We start from the raw sequence: 21283 nt of genomic DNA, 5'->3' as shown, positions 1-21283 counted from the left end.
TCCTGCCTGCGCTCCCCATTTTACAGCTTAATTTGGGCGTTGTCGGAGCGGAGAGAGCCAGGAAGCTCATTTCTTCAATTGCAAGCCTGGCTTAGCTCCTGGAATTGCAAAGCAGCGTTTAGAGTCCTTTGGCTCTTTGCTGAATTGCCTGGTCGTTCTTCAGGCTGGAATCTTTCTGCAGATAAGGATCTTGCAGTCTGCATCCAATGCTGAGAGCAGCTTCTGGAAGGACGTGTTTGCCTGGGAGCAACGTGTTCCTTATTTGCTGTGTTTCTGAAGCCCAGTCATCCTTTGAACTGGTATTTTCTCTGTGGTAATTGGGAATTTCTCTTACCTTAATTTTTCTTCATACAGTCATATTCCTGAAAGGAATTAATTTCTGGACTTATTGGAAACAATCTATTTATCATGTGTGCCTCTGATGTATCTTCTGACTTAGAACCTACTGTTAGCCCTCCAAGGCTCCATAGGATCACAAGGGCTGGTTCTAAACATACTTCTAAATCTACCAGAAGTAAGTCAGCCAAAGCTAGACCTTCATCAGGAGGATCTGCAAGACAAACTGCAGGGGCAGACAAAAATGCGGGCAGGCGCCACAAGACCTTAGAGAAACAGTTTGATAAGGCACAGCGCACTGCCTTGGTTGCAGAACATCTGCGTGTTTCCACATCTGCTGCCATATCAGCTGCTCCAGCGGTGTTAGTTCCATTGCAACCTGTGGCTGCCGCTGCAAGCCAAAATTGGGCTACATCTGAGCCTGGAATGTCTTCCCAGCCATTGCCTGAGATTGTGCAAGTTGTTCCTGGGACAGGCCAGAGCACACCCAGGTGGGGACTAGTGGTCAGTTGGCACCTGGCTGTCAGGTTCCTGAGGCCACATTTATTCCGGCTGCAGCAGGGTTGCGTGCAGAAGAATAGTCTTCGTCTGTTCAACCTTTGGATATCCAAGCTTTGATTTCTGATACCCTGTCCAAAATGCTGTCAGCGGGTATTCAGCACGCTGGTCAGGTGCCTTTGCTGGCAACCAGACCTATTCAGCAGATTCAGCCTGTTGTGACTGGCAGACAGACTTCCCCTTCACAACATGAGTCTTCTAATGGTGAAGTTTCTTCGCAAGGGGAGGAGTGTCCGGAAGAGATGGAATTTTGGGAGGATGAAGAGCTGAGACTAGTAGGCCAGCGGTTCTCAACCTGGGGGTCGCGACCCCTTTGGGGGTCGAACAGCCATTTCACAGGGGTTGCCAAAGCCGTCTCTTGCCTCCCCCGCCCACGCCTTCACTCACCCTCACCCTCTGCCTCTGTTGGATCGCCGTTCGCTTACCCAGCCCACTCCCAATCTATTGCTGCCTCCTGAGTCCCAGCTGATAGCTAGAGGGAAACAAACCGTTTAAATTCTTGCCGCGGGGCTTCAAAGGGCCGCCCTACAGCTGATCAGTGTTAAAAGAAAACAAATGAGAAGACCGGTGCCTGCAAAAATAGAAAAAAAACAGCCCCTTTCAGCTTCAGCATAGGTTAATTACCATAAATTGATTTGATCAGCCTCCGGACTTTCAGCTGATTTGCTCTCAGCTGTTTTGCGGAGGGCTCTGTTGCTAGCTGCAAAGAGAGGAGCAGATTTTTTCCCCCCCTAGATATGCTGAAAAAACAAAACTGAAAATAAAGCAGGGTCTTTGCTGCAACATGACAAAATGAGGCAGAGAGAGATTTCTTTTTCTTTTTCCTCACCAAAAAAGGTAGGTGCAAAACTGCAAACAATCGGAAATTTAGGGCAAAAGAGGAGGTTCAAGATTTTAAAACACAAAAGGAAAAAAGCTCTATTTAACTAGGGAATTGTAATAATTGAGATGCTATTAATTGTATATTGTGTTGAAAGCAAAAATGGTTAAGTTGTGGTTTGGAGGAATATATGGGGGAAATTATTTGGTTTATTATTATTGGTAAATATAATTAATTGATTTGTAAGAAATTGGATTGCATGGAAATAATTGGAATATTCATGTTCATATTGATTGATATACAAAAAGATAGTTATATAACTAATTGATTTATATTAAAATGTTGAATTTGTATTAAACAACTGTATTACATAATTACATAATTACATAATTAATCGCGTTGGTTGATGATCTCTGGAGGGCTCGGGACAGGGGTTGTTCCTCTGTTCTGGTCCTGTTAGACCTCTCAGCGGCTTTTGATACCATCGACCATGGTATCATGCTGCACCGGCTGGAAGAGTTGGGGGTGGGAGGCACCGTGTTGCGGTGGTTCTCCTCCTTTCTCTCCGACCGGTCGCAGTTTGTGTTGGCAGGGGGGCAGAGGTCGACCTCGAGGCCTCTCATTTGTGGAGTGCCGCAGGGATCGGTCCTCTCGCCTCTCCTGTTCAACATTTATGTGAAGCCGCTGGGTGAGATCATCCGTGGCTTTGGGGTGAGATACCACCAGTACGCTGATGACACCCAGCTGTACATCTCCACCCCAGGCCACCCCAACGATGCCCTTGAAGTGATGTCCCAGTGCCTGGAGGCTGTACGGATCTGGATGGGGAGGAACAGGCTCAAGCTCAACCCTTCCAAGACTGAGTGGCTGTGGCTCCCGGCATCCCGATATAGTCAGTTGACTCCATCACTGACTATTGGGGGCGAGTCATTGGCCCCCACAGAGAGGGCTCGCAATCTGGGAGTCCTCCTGGATATGCAGCTGTCCTTGGAGGAACATCTGACGGCTGTAACCAGGGGGACCTTTTGTCAGGTTCGCCTGATTCGCCAGTTGCGGCCCTTTCTTGATCGGGATTCCCTGTGCACAGTCACTCACGCCCTCGTCACCTCTCGCCTTGACTATTGCAACGCTCTCTACATGGGGCTCCCCTTGAGGAGCACCCGGAGGCTCCAGCTGGTCCAGAACGCAGCAGCGCGGGTAGTGACGGGAGCAGCATGGCGCTCCCATGTAACACCGCTCCTGCGCGAGCTGCACTGGCTCCCGGTGGTCTTCCGGGTGCGCTTCAAGGTGTTGGTTATCACCTTTAAAGCGCTCCATGGCATAGGGCCTAGCTATCTTCGAGACCGCCTGCTGCTACCAACGACCTCCCATCGACCCGTGCGCTCCCACAGAGAGGGCCTCCTCGGGGTGCCATCAGCCAGACAATGTAGGCTGGTGACCCCCAGGGGGAGAGCCTTCTCTGTGGGGGCACCTACCCTCTGGAATCAGCTCCCCCCAGAGATACGGAGAATCCAAGACCTCAGTGCCTTCCGTCGCGCCCTTAAAACCCATTTATTTAAACAAGCCGGGCTGGCTTAAGATGAAATTTTTAACTGTTTTTTAAATGTTTTAAACGTTTTTAATTGGTAATGAGTTTTAATTGGGCCAAATTTATATATCTTTTAATTGTTTTTAATATTTGTTCTGCATGTTTTTTAATCTGGCTGTACACCGCCCTGAGTCCTCAGGGAGAAGGGCGGTATAGAAATCCAATATAAAAAAATAAAACCAATGTGAGGATGGATATAAAAATAGATGACAATGGGAAGGGGTATAATATAGAATAGAAGGGAAAAAATGAATTTGATTAAGATTAAAGATGAGGATGAAGGGTAATATTGGTTTTTTTAAAAAATAGATGAGGAATAAATATGGCAAAAAGAAAATATAGAAATTGTAAATTTAATTGAAATGACTAAACACTGTTTAAATTTGTGAACCGGCCAAATACTCTGTTCAAAGAAAATACACTGTATGTTTGTATGTGTGTTTCTAATTATTGCTATTTATTCATATTTGTTCTCTTTTATTCTTTAAAGTTTAACAATTCATTCTTTATCTTAATATCTTTATATTTGTTTGGGGTTGGTTTTCTTCCCTTTCATCTTTTTTATTGTACAGCAATCTTTCTCCTCAAACCTACCACCTCTCTCTTTTCTTTCCTTCTTACTTTCTCTTCCCTCCCCCTCTTCTTCTCCTTCCTACTTCCTCTTCCTTTCTCTTCTCCTCCTCTCTTCCTCCCTCTCTTACCCTCACTCCTACTCTAATTTCCCTTCCCTTCCTTCATCCCTCTCTATTGCTGTATCCTTTTATGCATATGGACTACTCAGAGGGCTGAAAAAGTTATTTTTGACTGGTCCTCACACTTTTGACCAGTCCTCGAACTTACGACTGTCCTCACATTTTACGTTTTTGCCCTATCTTGTCACCATAATGAAGAGAAGCAGTTGTGAAATGAGTGACACGGTTGTTAAGAATGCTACAATGGCAATATTGGAAGAAGGACTCTTTGCCTACTATTGAAGAGTGGATACTGAAAGTAACGAACCTAGCAGAAATGGCGAAAATCTCAGCGTACTTGAAGGACTGTACACAAGAAAGATATGTATCGGAATGGAGAAAATGGATTGATTATATTCAAAATAAATATCAGACAAGAAAATATCAGATAGCTTATGAATGAACGTTAAGTATTAGAAGTATTATGTTATCTATAGTGGAGTTAAGGTTTCAGGGGGGGAGTTAGTCTGAGGATAAGTAGGTTAATCTAGTTTATGATTGTTAAATGAAATACCTTGTATTTTGCTCTGGGAAGTCTGGGGGGGAGGGTGGGATGAGGAGAGGGAAAGGGTGGGGGGAACATGGGGGGGAAGAAAATTCTTGTTTTTTTGTAAAACTTTTCAATAAAAAAAAAAAAGAATGCTACAATGGGCATGATGACCAGTCATAAGTGCGAAGACCGGTCAAAAGTGCAAGGACCTGTCAGAAATCACTTTTTTCAGCCCTCGGGGTAGTCCTTTTGTGCACATGGACTACTCAGAGGGCTGAAAAAGTTATTTTTGACTGGTCCTCGCACTTTTGACCAGTTCTTGAATTTACGACTGTCCTCACATTTTACGTTTTTTGCCCTCTCTTATCACCAGGGTGAAGAGAAGTAGTTGTGAAATGAGTGACATGGTTGTTAAGAATGCTGCACGGGCATAAATGTGAGGATGGTCATAAATGTGAGGACCAGTCAAAAGTGCGAGGATCTGTCAGAAATGACTTTTTTCAGCCCTCTGAGTAGTCCCTATACACATAGCCATGGCCACCCGGTCACATGACCAGCTAGCCACGCCCACCCGGTCACATGACCTTCAAGCCACGCCCACAAAATAAGCCACGCCCACAGAACCGTTGGTAAAAAAATTTAGAACCTACCCCTGGTTGGGGGTCACCACAACATGAGGAACTGTATTAATGGGTCGCGGCATTAGGAAGGTTGAGAACCACTGTGGTAGGCCAACCTTTCATGGTCTGTTCCGCCCATCGCTCAAGTTCTTACTCCATAAGGCTAAAGTGGCTACCAATATGGGACTACTTGAGGAATTTCAGAATCAAAGTCTGGAGGTTGCCTCTCCTAATGATGATTTGTTCCTTATTCCTAAGAAGGAACAGGATTTCATTCCTTACCCGAAACTCTTTTCTGAGGTGGTTCAGGAGCCGTGGAGTCAGCCTGGTTCACTAGCAGCTCCTAGTGGCCATGATAAGAAAGTTTATTGTTCAGCTCCAGACATTGAGGAATCTCTCCTCCTGCCGTCTGTGGATGCTCCGATTGCTGCACTGATCTCCTCTGCTCTGCTTTCAAGCAATATACTGGAAGGTCTTAAGCCTGAGGATCATAAACCTTTCCGTAAAGTCTCATGAAGTGGCTGCTTGGGCCATTAAGGCTGCTATGTCAGCTTCATTTTTTAACTGAGCTTCCTTGGTTTGACTTCGTCAATTTTTTTTTTCTTTAATTTATATGCTGCCCTTCTCCGGAGACTCAGGGCGGCTTACAATGCGTTAAGTAATAGCTTTCATACTTTTGTATATTTATACAAAGTCAGCTTATTGCCCCCACAATCTGGGTCCTCATTTCACCTACCTTTGAAAGGATGGAAGGCTAAGTCAACCTTGAGCTTGGTGAGATTTGAACTTGCAGTAATTGCAAGCAGCAGTTGTTAATCACAGTGCTTTAGTCCTCTATACTACAGGCTCTTTTCAATTGCAAGAACATCTGCCTAGGATGACATTGGCCTGCCCCAAAAGGTCAATAAACTAATTGCAGCAACAGAATATTCTGCAGATGCATCTTTAGATGCAGTGAAATTTGCTTCTAGAGCCTTGGCATCCAATGTTACATCACGCCGGCTATTATGGCTGCGCAATTGGAAGGCTGACTTGAAGTCAAAGTGGAAGTTGGCTTCAGCGCCTTACAAAGGTTCAGTGCTTTTTGGAGAGGCCTTGGAACCGGTTCTCATAGAAGGACAAACGCAAGGTTTTACCTTCCTCATACAAGCGATCTGAGCACAGATTCGCACCTTATTCGCAACGGCAGCCATTTTGTCAGGAGCCAGGGACCAGTGGGTCCTATTTCCAGTGGTCCTATCAGTCTTTCCAGGATCGGAGCAGATGCCAAGCTCCATAAAAGAAGCCCTTTCGAGGGGGCGGGTCACGGCCCTTTCGTCATGGCAAATGACGCCATGTCACCTTTTCTCATTGGCGGACGTCTACAATATTTCCACCAGCAGTGGGCGTCCACTATGACAGATGCTTGGATTCTTCGGACAGTGGAGTATGGTCTCACCTTGGAATTCCTATCCAGCCCCCCCAGCCGCTATCTGCAGTGTCCAATTCTGTACCAGCACAGCAAGAAACAGCTTATGGAGGCCGAAATCCAACATTTGCTGGACATCAGGGCCATTGAGCCGGTACGAAAAGATCAAGAAGGGACAGTTTTTTATTCCGTCCTTTTCCTGGTACCCAAAAGTTCGGGGGGCTGGAGGAGAATCTTGAATCTCAAGCATCTCAATCAATTCATTGTATACAGGGGGTTCAAAATGCAATCCTTGAAATCTATTCTGGGTTGCATAAGGGAAGGGGACCTATTACAGTCGGTGGACCTCAAAGAAGCCTACCTACACCTCCCAATTCATCAGGTGCATCACAAGTTCCTCTGCTTTGCATACGCCAATTGACATTTCCAGTATCGGGCCATGCCATTTGGTCTGTCGTCGGCTCCGCGAACATTCACCAAGTTGTTGACAGCAGTGGTGGCATCTGTCCGGGTGATTCCAATATGCATCCTGTGTTACCTGGATGACATTTTAATCCTGTCACCTTCACTATCGCAGGCAGCAAAGGACAGCGCGACAGTGGTTCGCATTCTGCAACTATATGAGTTTACCATCAATTGGTCAAAGAGCCACTTGCAGCCTACCACCCGCATTCTACACTTGGAAAATAGGACCATCGCCACCCAAATTACTGTGTTCCCTGCACTTTCGGGGAGTTCTACAATAAAGTCCATAGACCAGGGTGCTGACGCCTCTGCCATGATTTGAAGGAGCCCCTGCGTTTTCTCCTGTTTTCTCTTTGCAGAGGCACACACGGGGCAACTGAACACATTGTTCTCAATGTGTCAGCACTAGGATAAATGCATCTTGACGTGATGTTTTTTTATGAGGGAGGGCCACCAGAATTGTCTTTTTATTAAATGTAAAGTTTTTACGAATCTGAAATGTCCTGCTGCTTTTGAATCATGGCATGTCTGCATAATCAAGAGTCTTTGACTAGCTGGCACATACAGTTTTGCTCCCACCCCAGCTAGTCCATCCTGCTTGGAGCAGACATTATTGTGGTTGCAAAACCACTCATAATCTGTTAGTGCCTTTTTTAGGGCAGAGGTCATATCACTGCTAACTGGTAGCTTTTCTCTCTGCTGCGATCTGGTGGTTACTTGGGCTGCCAGTTGATGAGCATTGGTTTGGTTATTTCTGCTTTGGAGCAATGGTATTGTGGCATCCAGGATGACCAGGAAATCCCCTCCTCCCGGGAGGTAGCACAAGATGAAATCGAACAACTGGAAGTGTTGCACCCAATGTGCTTGCTTAGGAGAGAGCTTACAAGGGGTCTTCAGTGCTTCCAGGTTTTTGTAATCAATCCATATCTGGAAAGGGATTTTACTGCCTTCTAAGAAGGGCCACCAGGAGAGGAGTGACCTTCTCACGGCATAAGCCTTCTTCTCCCATACAGCCCAACGTTGCTTGGTTTCAGATAGTTTCAGATAGTTTCTTTGAGGTGTAAACACCTCTGTTCTCATTTTCTTGCATTAACACTGCCCCCACTGGCATTAGTTTGTATGATGAAGTGGTTGTTCGGGTCTGGGTATTTCAGTACCGGCTCGGTGGTGAAGAGTTGCTTAAGTTTTCCAAATGCAGCTTGTCATTCCATCAACCATTTTAAAGGATGTCTGGGTTTGGGCTTGTATCCTCTTTTCGTTTTCAGCAAATTTGTGATGGGAAGGGCTATTTGACTAAACGAAGGGATGAATTGCCTGTAAAAATTTACGAATCCTAGGAAGCTTTGTAACTGCTTCCTAGTGCAAGGTGGAGCCCATTCTAACACTACTCTGACCTTTTCAGGATCCATTTTGATCCCCTCATGGGAGATTCGATAGCCCGGTTTTTGTCCTGGTGGAATTCGCACTTGAAAAGTTTGGCATAGACATAGATTTTAGCAACCCAGTTTCTGCTTTCACGTGTTCTGCTTTAGTCTCGGTGTAGATTAAAATGTCATCTAAATACATCAGCACCCCTTTATATAGATGTTCATGCAGTACTTCATTAATGAGTTGCATGAAAACTGCAAGGGCTTCTTGTAATTCAAAGGGAAGCACTTTAAATTGGAAACAATTTAGCGGGCAGTTGAAGGCAATTTTCCACTCATCCCCCTCTCTAATCCTAATGCAATAATACACTTCTCGCAAATCCAGCTTAGTAAAAAAATTCCCTTTAGCCAAATGGCCTAACGTGTCCTCCATCAAAGGAAGGGGGTACACGTTTTCTACACATACTGTGTTCAGGCCTTGATAGTCGATGGAGAGATGAAAAGGCACATCTTTTTCTCCTGGAACGGGACTGGCGCCACCACCTGTGGTCACACCAGTTGGATAAATCCATGTTAGGTTTTTAATCAATGAATAAGTGCAGTTCCTCCAATTCTCTAGGGGTCATTGAGTATAGTTTCGGTTTTGGTAGCTTGTCCCTGGCATGATTTCAATAACACAATCTGTGGGCCAGTGGGGTGGGTAGGTTTGATAGCAGTTCATCCCCTGGACGCAACGACCTTGGTGACAGGCTAGAACCAGCTGGGAGGAAGTCTGGAATGTCTTCGAGATAGTCCCCCTCCCTAAATCTCACGCAGTTACAGCAAAAGCATGCAGAGAATGGAACCCTGATAGCCTATTCCTCCTCCATCAGAATGGCAATGTCCCAGAGGATGACCTGACACATTGTTTGTTCAATGTAAAGTATAGCAGTTTAGGTTCTCTATGGTAAAGTCAAGGGGCCTCAATTTGATATCTGGGTAAAATCCTGGAGGTGGGTAGATGGATGGGAGTTACAAAATATGGACAGCAGTTTCTTGTGTGTCTGAGAAGTGAGTTGGTGTCTTACCTTATGTGAATCCTGGGGGAAGGGAGCTCTGCTTCCAACTTTGCATTTATGGCTTTGAGACTGAATCCGTGTTTCTTATCCCTGCTGTCCTCTACACACCACCTCTTCAGATGGATGCAAATTATGATCCCTCCCAGCAACCAACCCATTCCAAAAAGAAAAGGAAGCTGGAGATTCCTCTTCTAGGAAAGAAGAAGTGCAAGTCACCTTTTGCAGAAGCCATCTCTCAGGAAAAAGAGCCATTTGATCCCGGTAAGAATTTGAGGAGAAAACTTTATCTGAGTGAGTCATTGGCAAGGCTTGTGAAGATTGATTTAAAATTATACTTTTTTAAAAGATTGATTTTATTATTATGAGCCGTGGTGGTGCATGCAGTATTGCAGGCTACTTCTGCTGACTGACGATTACCATGAGTTTGGCTGTTCAAATCTTACCGGCTCAAGGTTGACTCAGCCTTCCATTCTTCTGAGGTCAGTAAAATGAGGACTCAGATTGTTGGGGGCAATATGCTGACTCTGTAAACCACTTAGAGAGGGCTGTAAGGCACTATGAAGTGGTATATAAGTCTAAATGCTATTGCTATTAGCTAAGTGTCTATCACAGGTCAGTCTTCTATTACAACCAAGCAAGGTGCCATAGAAATATAAAGGTGTTTGAGTTTCCTAGAAATATTCACTAAGCTAGGTAATACAAAAAGCAGAGGGTGGGTGGGTGGGTAAGAAGTAGATTCATCCAAATATTAGAAATATGGAGATTTGGGAATATGTATTGTAAATAATCTAAAGAAGATGTGACTAGAGAAGAACGATAGGCAGAATCTGAAAGAGTAACATCTCCTGATTTCCATTAATTCTCTTGAATTCTGCAGAAACAAAGACATTTGAACAATATTTGGATGAGTTCTACCACTTGGAATATGAGGACCTGATAGGGGACCTTCCTTGTCGTTTCAAGTACCGCACAGTTGTTCCCTGCAACTATGGACTGTCAACTGATGAGGTAAACCTTTCCTATAGTAGAAAATAAGACAGTTTTCTTCATAGTGTAGGAAAGGATCAGAATGAGTGCATTCTGCACTAAGAAACATAAAAAAACAATGCTCTTTCTCTTTTTAGATTTTGGCTGCTGATGATAAAGAATTGAATCACTGGTGTTCTCTACGGAAGACCTGCATGTACAGGTGAGGGGCAGCAACATAAAGTGGAAAGGTGCTATTTATAACATGGCTGGAGCCTGGAATCTGGCATGGAGATCGAGACCTGGGCTTTGAGCCCAGTTGGGCATGGGGAAAGTTGTAACTTAAGCTCCAGCATTTCTTGGCTCCCCCCCACCCCCACCCAAAAGGACTAGAACAGAACAACAGAGTTGGAAGGGACTTTGGAGATCATCTAGTCCAACTCCCTTCTCAAGCAGGAAACCTTATATCATTCTAGACAAGTGGCTGTTAAGTCTCTTCTTAAAAGCCTCCAGTGATGGAGCACAACTTCTGAATGCAAGCTGTTCCACTGGTTAATTGTTCTCATTATTAGGAAATTTTTCCTTAGTTAACTACTTAATATTACTTTTTAACTATTTTTTATTATTTTAATATTACTATTGTATTATATTATATTATATGTTATAGTATTATATTTTGTATTGTAATGTTATGTTTATTATATCATATTTATTATGTTATAATGTTATATAATAAACATAACATTACAATTTATTATAATAAATATTACTACTTTATAGTATTACTATTTCTGTTTAACAAACTACTAGTTTAAATAGTTAATTAACTACTTAGACTAGTAGTTAATGGGCAGAGAAGCTTAGTAATCAGCAAGTATTCGGTGGGGCGAAGAATAATAAGAATAAGACATGGTAGAACCAAAATTGGACAAAGAAATATTTTTAGGACTCTGTCTTGTCTTGAATGCCTGGTAACTCTCTTTGCTATCTAATAACATGGAATATAGCATGGGTGTTTAATGGGTTTTTTTAAAAATGAAATCTTGTAATGATAAAATCTGATTTTTATTAAGCGTGAAAATATGCAATCCTGATTTTCCTTCCATAAGATAAGGGCAAAATATAAATCAGTTATTCATTTCAACTTAAAAGAGAAAGCCCCTTATTTCATGCCATTTTCCTCTCCCATCCTACACCAGATACTAAATGGTGCTGGGATGATTCAGGAAAAGATGGATTTGCATGTTTTCTGAACAGATCAGAAAAAGAAGAGTTGCAGGAGAAGGCGGTCTATGAGAAGAAAAACCAAGATGCTTGGAAGAAGAAACAGATTCTCAAATCTCTTCAAACAGGGTATGTCTTCTGAGGCTTAGGCTGTAGCGAGTCCAGACTAAAAAGTAGTTCTTTTTCTATATAATTAACTACTGTAATTCAAAAAATTCAGGTTTAGAAAGTAATATTGAAGAAAATGAATGAAAATTACATTTAACTAGGGAGGGATATCCCTACATTCAAATATAATGAAATAGCCACCGTGCTTTCTAGCCTTTTTCCAACCACCATGGCATTTCTCTTTTAAATCATTATTCAATTTTGTAGAGTTGCCATTTGCTTTCACTTAATGTGCCTGAAAATTTTGACCCTGAGTGGAAACAAACTTTTTTCCCCCTTTCCTTTCTTTAGAACTTTAATTTTGATATTGAGCTGAGGGCCTTTGATGTTTTACTTGTTCTGCTGCCTTGAGACTAGATTTTTTGTTCTGTGCTCATAGGATCCTCAGGATCTGATTTTGCCATATGATCTTTTTGCAGAATGGAAAAAGAAAAAGATGGAAAGGAATTTCAGCCCAAGAAGAGAAAAAACAGCAGGGAGACCAAGTATTTTGGGCACTCTTCAAAAGAAATACAGCTGGTTAGTGCCAGCTGTAAGGAGAAAGGACGTTTGTTTCCCAAGACCACAACAGATTCTGTTACAGGGAAAAATTTTGACGCTCCTGCCTCAAATGGCTCTTGTTCTGTGCCTCCCAGAGTTCAGAGATCAAAAAAGAGAGGCAGAAAGGGGTTGGTATTGGGCACCAAGATACGAATGAAAGGCTCAGAGTTCAGTTGCCAGAGGCTTCAAGCCTACGGTCTCAATCCCAAGGGCTTGCGCTATCGCCAGCTGCTTCGTGAGAAGAGGCGGAAGAAGCAATAGGGGGGGGGGCAGTCATATTTGGCCCATCAAGGGACCAAGCAGTGTCATCTAGTTTGATTTTAGAGTCCAGCCTCCTTTTCTTGGTGTGGAGTCTACCACTCATTAATAGTGGCTTCTAGGTGGGCTTTAAACTCTACCGCTCTGATTTTTAGGAAATATGGATCAAATTGATGATATTTTAATGCATTTGCTGCCTTTATATTTTGTATCAACTTTGAGTTAAGAATCCATTGCAGTAGCTAATCCTGTATTATTCCTTTTGATCACTTCCACTTGAATACTAGGAGGGCCACTGCTTTGCAAAGTACCTTATTCATAACTCTGACTTAATATTAAAAAAAAATCTCTGGGAGATTGTGAAATGAAAATTGACCTCCATCTTTATTGCCCTAAATATCTTTGGGCTGTATGACATAGTATTTAAAGACTAAAGCTGGTAGCTGTCAGAATCATCACAGTGTACTTTAATATTTTGATTACCAGTACATTGAATCATGGTGTTAGAAGAGCCATTTAGATTCCAGGTCCCTTTTGCTTAGTGCAGGAACCCAAATTCCAGACAGCTTGTTGTTGAAAAATACCTTGTTTTCAAAAATATCCAATATGAAAGGAATCTTCCACTTCTCTGGATAACTGGTTCCATTGTTCCAAATTTTATTGAAAACAAACTACAGAGTAAAGTGTGTTATCCAAGTGACACAAGGATGCCCAAGCCCAAATAGGCTCATGTCAGCACATGTCACAGCATTTAGAGGTTTTGCTTCTCTAGCACACCTGTGTAAGTATACTTTGAGTACAGAGAGAATTGATGAAGCTGCCTGACTGTTACATCAGGAATGTAGCACATATGATAACAACAAAATAGTCTGTTTTATGATAAACAGTAGGATCAATTGCTGCCTAAGTCTGAATCATTCTTGATTTACATCGCTGAGTTCATGGATGAAACAGGGAAAGGACAAGGACATAGGTCTGCCAAGAAAATGAATTAAGCAAGAGTTTCTGAGGAATTCCAGAAAGCAACGGAAAGGAAGAATTACTGTTATGAAGAACTGTCTTCTGCCAATTCCATGGTAACATGCCATAGAAATGCTTTCATACTTATAGTAGAAAATGTTACAGCAAGAAGTGTGGAAAGAAGCAGTAGTACAGGTAGTCCTTGATTTACGACTGATTACTTAATGACTATTCAAAGTTTCGATGGAAACCTGTTCTACTTACAAGCCAGTTCCAACATTCTGATGTCCATCTCCCTCCCCTGTGGTCACATGACATTTTGATGCATTTGCAGCCATTTGCAATGCCTCACAGTTACATGATCACAGTTTATGTTTTTGCCAAAAACTGGCCTTTACTTTTGTTTTTCAGCAAAAATGTTCCATAGTGAACAGTGGATTCACTTAACAACAGTGGTCACTTTATGACTGCTACAAAAATCACAAATCAGTCACATGGGTTAGTCGCTTTATGATCGTAATGGACAGGCTCTTTTAGGGTTTTGAGGATTAATCAGTAGTAACTGATTCCTAGTGCCTGGTGGATGAATGCAGTATTGCAGGCAAACACTGCCCACAACCAGTAGTTTGATCCTGACATGAATCAAGGTTGACTCAGCCTTCCATCCTTCCAAGGTCAGTAAAATGAGGACATAAATTGCTGAGGGCAATATGCTGACATTGTAAACCATCCAGAGAATGATGTAAAGCACTATGGGGCAGAGTATAAGCCTAAGTGCTATTGCTATTCAAAAATGTGTCAAAACGTGTCATGTGATTCCACTGGGGATAGATGTGATCACTGCCTTGTCCTGACAAAGGGGTTTGCGCAGGTCAAAGTAGCTATGAGCTAAGCAATGCAGGACCATCCAAGATGGACAAGTCATAGTGGAGAGTTTTGGCAAAATGTGGTTCACTGGAGAAAATGGCAACCCACTCCAATATCCTTGCCAAGAAAACCCCATGGACGGTATCAAAAGGCTAAAAGATATGCCAGAAGATGAGCCAGGTCTGAAGGTATCAAATATGCTACTGGGGAAGAATGGAAGACAATTACAAATAGCCCCAGAAACAGTGAAAATGGCTGGGCCAAAGCTGAAAGGACGCACAGCTATGGATGTGTCTGGTGGTGAAAATAAAGTCCAATGCTGTAAAAAACAATATTTCATAGGAACCAGGAATATAAGATCTATAAACCAAGGAAAGCTGGATGTGCTCAAATATGAGATAGCAACATTTAACATTGATATCTTGGGAATTAGTGAACTAAAGTGGATGGGAATGGGGAAATTTAATTCAGATAACCATTATATCTATTACTGTGGGCAAGAATCCCTTAGAATAAATGGAGTAACCTTGACTACTCAAATGGAGTAGTCAATAAAAGTTGCAAAACCAGGTCATTCAGGTATGACCCAGGTCATATCCCTTACAAATACCGTATTTTTCGGAGTGTAAGACGCACCGGAGTATAAGACACACTTTAGTTTTGGGAGAGGAAAATAAGAAAAAAGCTGATTGGCAGGTGGATCGGCCTCCGGGAATACCCCCAATCACTGTTCCCAGAGGTGAATTTTAGCAACAGGTTCCTTGGTTGTGAGCTCTGTGCCTTGCTTTTTTTTCTGCCTCTGAAACTTCTGAAACTGTTTTAGAAAAAACTTTCTTTTCTTGCCTCTGAAAGCCTCCAAAACAGAGCTTCAGAAAAAAAGCCTCTGAAGCTGTTTGTGGGCTTTTCTGAAGCTTTGTTTCTGATGCTTTTTTCAGCCTCTGAAACCTCCGTTTGAGAAGCTGGGCGGGGCTACATTTGGAGTATAAGACACACCCAGATTTTCAATTTATACTCCGAAAAATACGGTATGCAGTGGAGATGAATTGATTTAAGGGAGACAAAATGCCTGAAAAATTATTGAGGGTTGTAACACAGTATAGGAGACAGAGGGTCATAACACTATAGGAGACAGCAACTAAACCCATCCCAAGGGGGAAAAAGTGAAACATCAGCTGTCTGATGAGGCCTTACAAATAGCTGAGGAAAGCAGGAAAGGGAAAGGTGTACTCAATGCAGATTTCCAGAGAATAGTAGAGATAAGATCTTAAATGAACAATGCAAAGAAATAGAGGGAAAAATAGAATGGAAAGAAATAGAGATCTCTAAAAATTGGAAATATCAAAGGAACATTTCATGCAGATGGGCATAATAAAGGACAAAAATGGTAGATACTTAACAAGCAGAAAAGAATGAGAAGAGATTAAAAACAAATCATGGCTTACGGTCCCATCACTTCCTGGTAAATAGAAGAAGAAACGGAAGTAGTAACATTTTATTTTCCTGGGTCAAGATCACAGGAGAAGGTGATTACAACCATGAAATAAAAGATGCTTACTCCTTGGGAGGAAAGCTATGGCAAATCTGGATAGCTTATTAAAAAGCAGAGACATCACCTTGTCAACAAAGATCCATATTGTCAAAATTATGGTTTTCCCAGTAATGTATGGATGTGAGAGGGACTAAAAAATTGATGCTTTTTAATTGTGGTGATGGAAAAGACTCTCTTGAACTGCAAGAAGATCAAATCAGTCAATCTTAAAGGAAATCAACCATGACTGTTCTTTGGAAGGATAGATACCGAAGCTGAAATTCAAATACTTTAACCACCAAATAAGACTCATTGGAAAATACTCTGATGTTGGTAGACTGACGACAAAAGGAGTCGGGGATAGCAGAGGATGAGACAGACAGTGTCATTTATGTGGTGGCATAGGTTTGGGCAGATTCTGGGAGACAGTGAAGGACAGGGGAGCTTGATGAGTTCTGGTCCATAGGGTTGTGGTGGGTCAGGCACGACTTACTGACTCATCAACAAAACACCATTCTACAAATAATTGGCTGCAACTTGTTAACTACAGTATCCTACAGTATCTTAGTGTGAGAATTTTCTTGTATAAGCAGTCTGGTGCAGAACATGCTTTTGTGGACATTTCTGAAGGATATGGAATAGTAAAAGAACTCATGTATTTATTTACCTTGAATAAATGGTATGACCAACTCAAACTAATTATTGTAGAAAAGACCATCTAGTTCCCAGATACACAGGTAACTTGCAAATTTTCAGAGAACATTTATTGACTAAAAGAGTGAGTGTTGCCTTTGAAGGGAGGAATCTCTTTGCAGTAAACTTGTAAAGTGCCAACAGCATATTACAGGACAAGTTTGACTTCCTGTTTTTGCACCCACACCTAAATTAAGAAAAGCCATTGCTTATAAAAGGCAGAAGGTATATAACTGCCAAAATTGTTAATCTACTTGCAAGTGGAAAAATGTCATGAGGAAGAGAAAGAGCTCTGAAAACTATTGGATGAAGGTGGAGAGAACTGAAACATATCTGGCATGAAGTGAACCAATGGTGACCAATAGCTTTTTGTAATAGAATACCCAACCAATGTGCAAAGCCCTGTGCACCAGGGGCCTTGACTCTACCAGATATATTAATTTTACCTGATTCCCACTTGAAATATTTCTCCTCCTCCATGGGAGAGTAAGCCCTTCAGTTCTTTATGTTATGACAATATTGTTTATTCAAGCCAACAAAGATGTTAGCAGCCACTCCGTTTTATACTTGTCTTGTTTTTTCCAATTCAGTTGCTCAATGAATGGCTGTTTGAAGAAATCCTCAGCCTTTAAACTGAAATTAAGACAGGGTCTTCCCTCCATATGCACAAAAATGCAACTTAAAAAGAGACTATACTGTTCTGTTTCTTTTCTTCCTTCTTTTTAAGGGCCTATGAAACAAGTCCAGAGCTGATGAAAAGAAAGCTCTTGGTTTCAGGCTGATGCTCAGTATTGATAGGAAAGACAAATCTGAAGCTAACCGACAGTCTCTTTAATAATCCTTATCTGACTGTTTCCTTTATACTCAAAAAAAGGTCAAGGCTGTCATTTTAGTACTAAATGTTCTTTTTTTACATTCAGCAGCTTTATTCCAGTGTCACGACCTTCTGTTAGCAGCCTAACAAAAGGTGAGAATAGGTCTGTGTATGGGTTTAGGGTCCCCAAGGTAATTTTTTCCCCAGTGTCCTCCATAAGGAACAGCTGAGGTACTAGAGGTCAGGGAAGCAAAGACAACTGCTTTGTCTCAGATTTCTTTTTTGGACTTAAGAAACGCAGCTCTATTTCAAGCCTACATTCTCTACATAAATAAAAAATAAGTCTGAGGTGGTGGGTCTGTCTAGCCAGCAATCATAAGACGACAAATTCCTCAGCTGAGGGCTTCTTTATTCTGTCCCGTTTACTATGCCGTTGGACTTGCATGGTTTGCTGGGCAAAGTGGGCACACATCTCTTCCAAACCATATTCCTGAGCGCATCCCTCCACAACCGAGAACATGGGATATTTTTCTTTGACAGCTGCATAGTTTAGGATCTGCAGTGGGAATGAAGAATAATGAAGTGGCACAATCCATTTACTTGCTATAAAATTCAGACAAGTAGGCTTGGCTTTAATTTTTATTAGGCCTGGATTTTGCTCCATTTCTGACTGGAGGAGCAGTCCTTTTATAATGGCTTGTAAGAATTACACAGAACTCCCAATTTATGATGGAAGCTTCCAGTTTTCTAGGTCTGAAGAATCTTAAGCACAGTGGGTAAAATGCTAGTACTTAAATGCTTTAAAATACAAGCCTCTTTTGAAAAATTCTCATCCCAAGTTTTCAGAGTTTCAAATTCTGCAAATAAACATTTTGTATTTGTTTCCCCATATTTCTGTCACGTTCTCTCTTTAATCCAGAGTAAACATACTGTAATTCAGAATAACTTGCAAGTGAACCCAGAAAGATATAATTCCTTACCCGAATTAAGTCCAAGCAGAGATGTTCAAATTCTATTCTGTGACGTACATAGAACCCAATAGTACAGCTGGGATCCAACTTTGTGAATGATGTTTTTCGAGGGTAGTTACAATGGAAAGTCTGGAAAAGAGTTAACAACATTTAGTTTCTCCAATTTTTTAGACTGCCTGTCTCTAGAATCAACCTTCAAATGAAGTCTTAAGATCATTCTACCATAAACAGGAACTGGTAAGATTGAAAACAGACATCATAAGCCTCAATGCCTCTTTCTGTAACTAAAGAATAGGATAGAATAGAATTCTTTATTGGCCAAGTGTGACTGGACACACAAGGAATAAAAATGATTATTTCAAAGCCAAATATACAAACCACTACAATATAATAGACAGATATCAAGATATCTTTGCTTTCAAGATGATATGCTTTTACATATAAATATATGGAGTAGATCTTACAGTTCAATCTCATTATTTTAAGAGAAGTCAGCATAATTGAGATGTTTTAAAGAGGAAAATTTAAAATAACCTGTGAAATTATTTTTAAAATAAGTTTTTATTTATATATTTTTATTTTATATTTTTATTATAGAAAAAAAGTTTTTATAGTCTGCAACTCACTAGCATCCTTAAAACAATGACATCACATTTTGATGTTCATGAGATGTTGGAATTGTTACCTACAAACAACCCCAACTTTAGGTCACCTACCCTGAACTATGATATAGAAATCCCTCTCATACCATGTTTCCCTGAAAACAAGACCCAACCAGAAAATAAGCCCTAGCATGATTTGTTACAATGTGCCTAATAGAAGCCCTACCCCAGGGGTTGGCAATGCATGGCTCTGGAGCCACATGTGGCTCTTTGACTCCATTGCTGTGGCTCCCTGCCAAACAGGTAGGGAGCATTCTGCAATTTGGCAAATTGGCTGATCCCACCACTGGCTGGTCCCGCCCCTCCCCCCTCCCTCCCAGTCACTCCTCGCCTGGCCTGAGAAGGTAAGGGCGACGGCAGCGGATGGAGAAGCAGATAGGTCTCATCTCTTGCTGGGTCTGTCACTTCTTCCGGCCCTTGTGCTGGGCGTGCCTCGGTTGCTCAGGCAAACACGTAATCGCTCTCCGCCCAGAGACACTGGCCAGCTGAGCCGTGGCCAATGCTGGCCTCGCTAACATAAGGGCTGGCAGGGTGGGAATGGAATCTGGGAGGAGGGGACAATAGAAAAGAGAAAAGACCTGCAGTGCCAAGTTGCGGCTTTAAAACCTTGCATGGGGGACTTTCGCCGCCCAGAGGATGCTTTTCAACCAATTCTGCTGGTGGCACCGCTCTGCTAGAGGAGTAAAGCTCAGGGCAGCAGAAAAAGGGGGCTGGCCCGCTGAACCTTGCACGTCCACCCCGGGGCTCAGGCTTGGCGAAAGCAGGAGTGCCCTTGCCAAAGACGCCCATTAGTCAGTCAACCCGTCAGATCTGCCTGCCTTTGCTGCGCTTTGGCTGAGCCCAGCTGCTCACTTGAGAAGGGTCTCCCAGCTCGTGCGCGCCCTTCCGGCCCTGCCATAGCCAGCCAGGGGATCACATGAAGAGAAGGAGGAGGACGGTCATCTTCGGGGAAGCCTCCACCGTGGTTCGCTTTCCGAAAAGTTGCCAAGAAGAAAGAAAAAAGGAGTAGCGAAGAGCCCCAAGGAGAGCTCGCCAGGTTGGCCCAGCCTCGGCTTTCCGAGTGAGAGAGGAGACACATACAGAGAGAGTTACAGAGATACAGAGAGAGAGAGAAAGAGAGAGGGAGGGAGGGACAGAGAAAGAGAGAAAGAAGGAGGCAGAGGAGAGAGAGAGAAGGAGAGAAACAGGAGGAGAGAGACAGAGAGAGAGAAAAAGGTGAACGCCTGAGCCTGGGTGAGGCAAGAGATGATGGGTTAGGTGTGGCCGGGCGTGGCAAATAATTTAACAGCCAGTTCTGGGCCTTAATGACCTGCTGAGTAGGCATGGCTGGGGGGGTGTCATGTGACTGGGTGGAACTGAGTGATGTCGAGTTGGCCACACCCATCCAGTCACACCAATTGTTGAAGTATTGGCTCCTGGTGTTTTATGTGGGAAACAGATCCAAATGGCTCTTTGAATGTTTAAGGTTGCAGACCCCTGCCCTACCCCTTAAACCCTAGTTAAGAGAGTCAGCCCTGGGGGGGGAGGAGGGTGGATGTAGCCAGCACAGGAGGTGGCAAGTGCGGGAGCTGCAGTGTGGCACCACCCCCGCCCCGCCCCCTGCCTCACCTGATCCATTTGATGGTAGCGCTGTACAACCTCATCAACAAGTTTGCCAACAAAGATGCTGAGAAGGAGGGGCAGTAGGAGGAGAATAAGAAGGAGAGGAAAGATGACTAGGAAAAGAAGGAAAAAAGCGAGGCCAAGGAAGAAGAAAAGGAGAAGTAATACCAGGTTATTAGTAACCAGGTTTTCTATTTGTAAATTAAAAACATTAAATTGCATCAGGCTGCTCTGGCTGAAGTTCTTCCCTATCGGTGGCTTGGGAGGGACCGAGAACTGGATGAATTAAGGGCTGTCTGAAATGTGCTTGCAATGATTGCTGGACACAAGTTGGCGGCCCCGTGTGTCTGCTTGCTGCCGGTGTTCCCGCAGCGGTCCCAGTTGATGCAAGCGATTGGTGAGCATGTCAAAAGCAAAAAGTGGGACTCGCCTGCAGTCCTTGCACTGCAGAAGGCAGCAAAACATAGAGAGACTCTTTCTCCTTTCCAAAACCCGCCGGGATGTGTTCTGAATAACACCTGGCTTGAACTGCTATTGAAATGCCTCCCAGCTCTTTCCTGAAAGGAGGGTGGCTCTTTTCTAGAAGGCG

The 21283-nt window shown here is 42.9% G+C and overlaps 2 protein-coding genes across 6 annotated transcripts in view; one reads left to right on the top strand and one right to left on the bottom strand.

Annotated features, from left to right (window-relative positions):
- The window catches only part of KRI1 (KRI1 homolog), a 106699-nt gene extending 93731 nt beyond the window's left edge, over positions 1-12968 (top strand). For both annotated transcript variants that reach the window (XM_070938295.1, XM_070938296.1), the window contains 5 exons: positions 9561-9702; positions 10319-10449; positions 10566-10630; positions 11665-11760; positions 12219-12968. In XM_070938295.1, the coding sequence (XP_070794396.1) occupies positions 9561-9702; positions 10319-10449; positions 10566-10630; positions 11665-11760; positions 12219-12600 (816 nt within the window). In that variant the 3' untranslated portion in view covers positions 12601-12968. The remainder of the gene's footprint in view (positions 1-9560; positions 9703-10318; positions 10450-10565; positions 10631-11664; positions 11761-12218) is intronic.
- A 4559-nt stretch (positions 12969-17527) lies between these two features.
- ATG4D (autophagy related 4D cysteine peptidase) overlaps positions 17528-21283 on the bottom strand; it is a 28186-nt gene continuing 24430 nt past the window's right edge. For all 4 annotated transcript variants that reach the window (XM_070938298.1, XM_070938300.1, XM_070938301.1 and 1 more), the window contains 2 exons: positions 18440-18559; positions 17528-18015 (listed from right to left, as the gene is read on the bottom strand). In XM_070938298.1, the coding sequence (XP_070794399.1) occupies positions 17833-18015; positions 18440-18559 (303 nt within the window). In that variant the 3' untranslated portion in view covers positions 17528-17832. The remainder of the gene's footprint in view (positions 18016-18439; positions 18560-21283) is intronic.

Source organism: Pituophis catenifer, unplaced genomic scaffold (assembly GCF_029215685.1).
Source record: "Pituophis catenifer annectens isolate HBS135680 unplaced genomic scaffold, rPitCat1.0.hap2 SCAF_2, whole genome shotgun sequence".
NCBI classification, from domain to species: domain Eukaryota; kingdom Metazoa; phylum Chordata; class Lepidosauria; order Squamata; family Colubridae; genus Pituophis; species Pituophis catenifer.
Note: the sequence above shows the minus strand (reverse complement) of the source record. Positions and strands in the feature narration are given on the sequence as shown.